The sequence below is a fragment of the Pterocles gutturalis genome, unplaced genomic scaffold, assembly GCF_000699245.1.
Source record: "Pterocles gutturalis isolate BGI_N339 unplaced genomic scaffold, ASM69924v1 scaffold17933, whole genome shotgun sequence".
In the NCBI taxonomy this organism is placed as follows: Eukaryota; Metazoa; Chordata; class Aves; order Pterocliformes; family Pteroclidae; genus Pterocles; species Pterocles gutturalis.
The window spans coordinates 6548-14515 of record NW_010123475.1 but is presented as its reverse complement, the minus strand read 5'-3'; the positions used below and the strand labels follow the sequence as shown (position 1 = coordinate 14515).

Sequence of the window (7968 nt, the reverse complement as noted above, 5' to 3'; positions counted from 1 at the left end):
ATTCCTGAGGTGAATTTTTTCACCTTCACAAGCAGGGATGACTTTTAAGGTTAATCTGATGACTTATTTCATATATTTTTTTCAAAAATACATTGAGTTTGCCTTTAAATTGAGGATAGTATCCTTTATTTCATTTTAATGGCAAATATAGAAAAAAGTTTATTACACAGCAGCAAGGATTATTTCTCCACAATGTCTGAGAAGTTGCTAGTGCATCATATAAAAACAGTTATTAAAACTAAATATTGTGCCTTCTCAGCAGCTATATTTCAGACCTCATAACAAGCTTAAATTATCCTTTTTAATAATTACTGCAAGCTTTAGCACACATTTTTGAATCAAATCCCACACAATTATTAAATCTTAGAATTAAATAAAGATAATAAAAAATAGTTTCTTGGCTAACAATCTATTATCAGAAATCAGAAAAATATAAAATACTAATCCAATGTCAGCAGCAATAACAGAAAGGTCCATAACCCTTGCATCAAAATAATACAAAATTTAGTTTCATGCTTAGAAAAAAGCCCATTTTAAGCTGTAGGGCAGACATCTTAAAGCATCAAAATAGTTGCTTTAATGAAACACGAAGACCATGTCTCTCCAAAGCAATCTGAGAGGACTGAAGTATACATAAGAATGACCAGTAGATATGAATGAGATACAAGACCTTAAGATGGCCATTTAGATGAATCTTACCTTAGAGACCAAAGCTGAATTTCGTGTTTTCAAATTGTAATTCAGTTAAAAAAAGAAATACATTTCTACGTTTCATTTTCTTTTTTTTTTTTTTTCAGAATGATTCTTGTATGCCTTTATCAAACCATTACGAATTCTGTGTCTTACATTCAACTTCATCAGTTTGGACCATGCTCCCAAACAAATTTGAATTGCACACATTACCTGTTTCCTTCTTCATCAATGAAGAACATACTCCCTAAAAATGACACTGGCCTAGATGATCTGAAGCTGATATGACAAATTAATTCCTTATTTGTGCTATCTGATGAAAGAACAATATCTTGCCCTTCCGGGAACTGTACAGAAAAAGGGTAAATCCTGTCACCATCTTCAAGTTCAACCTCCGGAAGTTCAACTTGAATTTGTGATTGCCTGTGTTAAAAAAAATAGTAATGGTGTTTGTACTCAGACAATGACAGTAAGGTTGATCCACAGATTCACACATTTATGAAACTACATTTCACAGTTAAATACAGAAGAATAACTTCTGTTTTGAAGTATAAATCAAGAGAAGGTAACTAAAGATTTAAAACTCCTTTAGCATTTAGATGCTAGTTTGTTTTCTATATGTGTGTCTGAGCTTATGCTGACCCACAATAGTTCAACATCCAAACGAAGAGCAATTTCTACTAACTGCTACAAAGGATACAAATATTACTTCCTTACTTTACATTTCCTAAACTTAAAGCTTTCATTGATTAAACTGCATTATTGCACAACAATGTAAAGCAAGTTTTGAAATAGAAATATTAAGGGGAAATTTATGAAGATACTTAAGATGCTTTCCCCAGTTATGTAATTTTAGGTTCCAGTTCTGAAATAAGAACGGTAGTCAGTCCAGACCCATATCCTTTCAGTTCCAACCACTGAGTTACTGACAATAGACAAATCAACTGACAATAGACAAACCACTTGATAAATTACTACAACTCAAATGAGAGAAGATAATTATTTCTAGGTAAAGTTAATTTCATTAATTTAGGGCAACTTGAAGAGTTTTGCTCCAATTCGTCTAGTATTCAAATGATAGCTACATAAGCATATCAAACTTAAATTACTGCTCTTTACTAATTGCAGACAGAAAAGTTGTAGCTTGGAGACCAGAAAAGCATATTTCAACACACATGTACATGAGAGTGTTCAGTAAGATTTAAATTTTAAGACCTCTATCAAATTGGAACAGGTGTGGTGCTGGGTTATGTTACATAATATGAAGATTACAAAAAGGCTCTCTTATGAATTCAAGTAACAGGATAAAGTGGGTGATCCACAAAGAAAATGAAAAATATATAGATTACTTATCATATTAAGTGACATCATTAAAACATTCGTGCTGTCCCCTTTGACACTAAAATCTTGCTTAAGAAGGAAATAAAAACCCAACAACAACAAAAACCCAATAAAACCACAACAAAAAAACCCAACCAAACCACAACCCCAACAGCAGCTAGATTTCAAAACAGTGCTTTATAACCTGTGGAACAAAGAAAATAAAACAACAGAAAGATTTTATCTGATCACAATGCAAAAAAAATGTAAGACTACAATCTAGTATCTGGCTCAAATTAACAAAATCCTGGCAGTAATCTCTTTAATTTTTGTGCTACTCAGAGTAATTTTCAAAGCATTTGACAGAGTGAATATATCAGAAGATGGTCACTTAATGAAGCATTTTTTTCAGGAATGTTTTGAGGACAGAACACAGGCTTGCTGAATGTACAGCAATATTTATTACACAAATTTTCTCCTAAATATGCAGACTATTTCCTCTGCTGAGCAGAAAATTAATGCTAAATTTCACAAACAAAAATTAATTCACTTTTTCACAAGAGAACAAAACCAAGAATTATTCAGGATTTCTGTAATAAATTTAGTTTGAGATTTTTACCTTAAGTAATCTTGTGGAATAATATTGATGGCTGTTTCAGTTTTCACATCCAGAGGAACTGGCATCAGCATTAAAAAGGGAGGATCAAAATTCAGTTTTGGTGACTTCACAGTGCCAGACAATGTTATTTTGTAATGTGATGGATTATCATTTAGATAAACAGACATTTCAGATGTGTATGTCCCAGGACAAGCTGTTAAAAAGGTAAAGAAAAACAAACAAAAAAACCACTCATAAAATTATATTACCATAAATATATGCAACTAAAAGAGTTATAGCAAGAGGTTTGGGTTGGTTTTTTTTGTTTTTTGTTTTTTGTTTTTTTTTAAAGTCACATGTATTGCTGTCTTACTCAAAATCTAGCTTAACATACTGGAAGTGTGGTATCAGAATTACACTATCAAAATGGTGTTCCAAACAATGCAGTGCCATTTACCAAATTTTCAGTCATTCCCACCTGATGAAGAACTAGAAAATAAACAATTTTGAGGGCCGTCCAATGACCACCTCTTGTATTTAGAAACAAACTGCACAAGGTGTTGTCAGACAACCCAAAAAGTTTAATCTTTTCATTTTCAAGAAAAACACCTTTCCCTCTGATTCCCCTCTGTCATCAGATTAGTACGTATGGAAACATCCTCACCTAATATTTAAGAAGGAAAGAGAGAGCAAAAGAATTTTGCATTCTATGTGTCTGTATGAGCACATATGTGTCACTGCAAACAAAATACACGTTACAAACCCTTCTGAGATTACCTCAGGTAATTATTTTCACACACTGAGAAAGAGTTGACATTGTTTACGTACACAAAGAAGAAAACCTAGTGTCTTCAAAATATTTTATCTTATTCCCTCCTCCTAACAGCCAATTTCTTCACGGAGATTGTAATATCGTAACTTCACAGAAGCCTGTTGGCTCATCAGAACATGGCCTGAAGATCCTTTTATTTCAGACCAGAAAACATGAAACTGGCAAAGTGAAAACCAGATGAAATGGGAACTAGCTGCAGTGTTTGCAATATTTGGCTGGCTCTCTGATGAACAGAAAACAACTTTAGGAGACAACACAGCTGAGAAGGCTAAGAAACTTGTGCTCAAGAACACACCTTTTTCTGGCACTTAGTCCTTTTATGAGGGAAAGGTGAGACAGCATCAAAAAAGGTCATGCAGATGTATGAAGAGCCAAAAAGGATATTTTTCACATGCTTGTAAGAAAAGAAGTTCTATACAAGTTACTCCCATATATAAGCTAGACAGTCTACTATCCTACAACTGTGCTCTAACTAAAGCATATTTTTTTTTTCCTATGTAACATATGTAACATATGTAACATAACATATGTATATAGTAAAGGAAAGTAAAAGGTCATAACCAAGGAATGCCATAGTGATGGATCACCATGAAGGAAGAAAACTAGAAGAGTATATGTCAGTCCCAAAGAATACGCAATTTTCACTAATTCACATTTTAAAATATGCGTATTAACAATAGTTCCAAAGCTAAACCTTCAAAAGTTCGGAAAGAACAGTGTTAAGCTCTTCTTATAAAAACTTTTCATCCATACTATATGTAACAATTCTAACAAATCCATTGACTACCTGATCACAACATTCATTTGCCATAGAATCCCTGACTCACTCAGAAGGTAGAACATAGCGCTTAATCTGCACTGCTGATCATTCTGTGTGTGGCTCCACACATTTACTAACATCAAAATTCCACATAACATGTTAAGTCAATAATTCATTGCTTATGTCAGAAATACCAGGATGTTGTAATACTGTCCTCATTTTAAACAGACACAAAGACAAAAAAAGTTTTGTTCACTAGTTCATAATGCCTAGGACCCATGTTTTCAGGATATTTCATGTAAAATAAATTAATTTGAAATTAATGAGAATTATGTCCTGAACTAACAGCTGAAGTGAAAAATTTATTCTATTAATCACACTTTTTATGACTACTGTCAAAGCTTGTGCTACTGCTACCATTCTGATAAACCACCATTAATTTCTATAGGGCAAACAACAAGCAGTCCAGCAAATGTGAAAATTTTCCTTAGGGAGATTTGACAGTATTTACAAACCTGCCAATCTAGATTTGCCAAGGGCTAACAAAATCTGTAGAATTATATAAAAAATTTCCCCTTTGTCTTTTCTAGATATTAGGGGAAATAAGCATTAATTCCCTTACCTTCAAAAATCTCTGAGTGAAAGAACACAACTTTTCAAAGTACATATGTGCATATATTCATTAGCTGCCTTATTTTCAGTCTAATTTGCACTAGAAAGCCCATCCAGTTCAGAATGCCCAGCTCCCTAGCATGCTATCCTGGGACATCCTATCCTGCTATCCTTTATGAAGGCTCCTTGTTAATAGAAACATAAACACATTATATTTCTGCTGAAAGTCACTTACACATATATGCAAGTTCTTCTCCCAGTGCTGCTCACACACTTCTGGAGGAGAAATATTTCAAGTCCCCACATCTTCTATTGTACCTTTTTCAGTCGCAATTTAAACTAGGAGCAAAAGCTAGTTTAAATGGCCACCTGTTTAAGGACATCTGTATTCCTTATTCCTCTCTAGCAACACAAATCTAATTTTCAATTTTTTTTTCCCCCCCAGAAATCTTAACTGTGTAATAGCATGGGCTTTTGATCTTTTCAGAGTGTGTGAGAAGAAAATAAAATCACCATCTGCTCTCCTCACCCTCTTAAGTTTATATTAGACTGTTATTCAGTTCCTACACTTATCTCCCAATTAAACATTTTTAGTTCAGTTGCCTTGGACTTTCTGATAATTCATGCCTTATTGCATATGTACATCTTCATCATAAATGGGTGCCAATGAAGAACTTGCATACACTGAAATACAGACTTCAAAGCAGAAGTGTCACAGGTAGTTAAAAATTAAAAGGTAAGCCCTACAAAAAAATGAAGAAAAAGGAATAATCAAAAGTACACTAATAATTTCTCCACAGAAACTGTTAAAGGGCACAGTTATTTAATATCCTACTGTTGCAGGAAAAAAAACCACACACTAGAAGATGGAGGTCATTATGGTCATCTGTGCCCATTACATAACCACCACATCTTCCCAGGGCACTTGAAATCCTGTTAACTCACTGGTGCATTTGTATTTTTCTACATGGGATTCCAGAGCATAGATTTATTTTAACTTACTATGCTCCAGACAAGTTTTTTCATATCACAGTAAGAAATAGTGAAATTTTTCATATACTGTTAATGCATTATCCTACAGTACAACAGAAAAGGATCATTAATATACTAATGATTACTACACTGATGACTAGTATATTAATATACTTTCAGTTCTTGAGAATCTCTATTAAACTTAGGATACTTTTTTTAAAAAAGTAACATCATCTTACTATGCATTATATAAACTCTTGCATTTAACTTAACACTGTAGCTTACTACAGCATTTTGCACTCTCATTATTATAAATATTGTGGCATATTTAAACAAATTACTCTAACACACACTCAAAGTTCATTTTACGGTTGGTTCACCCCCACATACAATAACTTTATCATACAAACCTATGAAAATGATTAGCACACCGTACTCATTAACCAGGTCTCTTGAGGGGGTTTTGACGTATCTAATATTCTATTATTAAAAAGAGTAATTATATTCAGTGAAGGTATAGCACAGGTAGGCTATAAATCATGGGAAAATAGAACATTGAATTAAAAGCAATTGATTTTTACAGTTATTTATGATTTTCTGTAAATAAAAGATATGGAACATAGCAAAAATACAAATAACTTCAAATGGCAATTATTTATAAGTCATATTTATGTATATATACATCTACATTTACACATAAAATTTATTCAGTAAATCAAAATATTGGCTTTTATTTCTATGCTGTTCTCTGCTTCATAGTCCTTACAACATACAAGCATTTTAATACACCTTCTCATGATGTTCTTACCTAAATAGAACAACCATCATACAGATGGTCATTTCACTTATTCATTATCATATGATCCTCCTCTAGCTGCTGCATGAAACAGTATTAGAATTTTTTTTAAATTAAAAATTTCAAAATTTTTAGAATTAGATTTTTTTTTACATTTCATGTGTCTTAAATGCCAGAGTGATACATAGAAGAAGGAGAAAAAGAGACCCTGTGCTCATCCGGGCCTTAAAAATCACCAGATATCTGGAAACACACATTTATTCTTCTTTCTTCAAGTTTAATATTGCTCTGAGCAATTTTATTTTCCAAGCTAGATAACTTAACCTAATGAATGTAAAATGCAGTTGATATAACTCCTATTACAAGAATACATTTTTCAAATTCAAAGCAGACAAAAATTTTCGTATGTGTTCTTCACAAGTTATTATTTTAGTATGAACCACAATTATTCTAACCATAGACACAGTCTGCAAAAATATCTATTAGAATACCTTCTCAAAGTTACAACACTTATTTCGTAGGCTTTATTATCTGAAATACTGCAGAAAAAAAATTATACCCTATTGAAAGCAAGGTAGAAACTTATGAAAGGAGAAAAAAATGTTTATAAGAAAAAGAGTTAACAATAAACTACATGTGTATTTTTTAATTGCATCTCCAGGAACAACAAGTTTACAAGTGTTTGTTTTTCACTTTCCAACCTTCTGTATTTCCATTCCTCTTTCCTCTACACTCTTACTCCAAAGACCTGGGGTCATAATATGTTTCTGTTCCTTGACTTCTTTAACCTATTTTTCTTCTGAGTTGCATCTCAAAATTCAGAAGTTTACCCAAAGCCTTTCTTCTGTCTAGACACAGTCTCTAGACTCTCCAGATTAGATCCTTACATCCTTCATAATAAACCAAGATTCCAAGTCCATGTTTCTAAAACTTTGTAAAACTGAACATCTGAAAAAGATAACTTGCAGAGAGATATCATAGGAAAAAATATCCGAGGTTTGTCCAATCTTCTTGTCATCCTGCTTCCACTGTTTAGCTCCTGATTTTTATATTCTAACATTTTCTCACACCCTGGGATAATATTTTCATTCAATTCACCCAGTATCCTTGGATTTTTTTATTTCATATTGCTCCCAAAACAAATTATTTAACAAAAAAATTTCATCTCTGTTTATTTTATTTTGATAACCTACATAAGTTATCACTAAAAACTTATTGAGGACCTGCATAAGTAAGATGAAAATGAGATCACATCATCTGGTTCCACAACCAAGGATTACATGAAGTACAAAATAGAACCTACCTAGTAAAAAATCTTTATTGCATTTAACGCATTTTTATGGCTGTTCCATAAATGTGTGGTTCAGGGCCAAAACCCAGAAGTTTTG

The 7968-nt window shown here is 32.6% G+C and overlaps 1 protein-coding gene across 1 annotated transcript in view; it reads right to left on the bottom strand.

Annotated features, from left to right (window-relative positions):
- Positions 1-7968, bottom strand: part of CHDC2 (calponin homology domain containing 2) — a gene marked incomplete at both ends in the record, with an annotated part of 38216 nt that overhangs the window by 23840 nt on the left and 6408 nt on the right. Inside the window, 2 exons of the mRNA XM_010077925.1 lie at positions 904-1113; positions 2630-2822. Coding sequence (XP_010076227.1) covers positions 904-1113; positions 2630-2822 — 403 coding nt within the window. The remainder of the gene's footprint in view (positions 1-903; positions 1114-2629; positions 2823-7968) is intronic.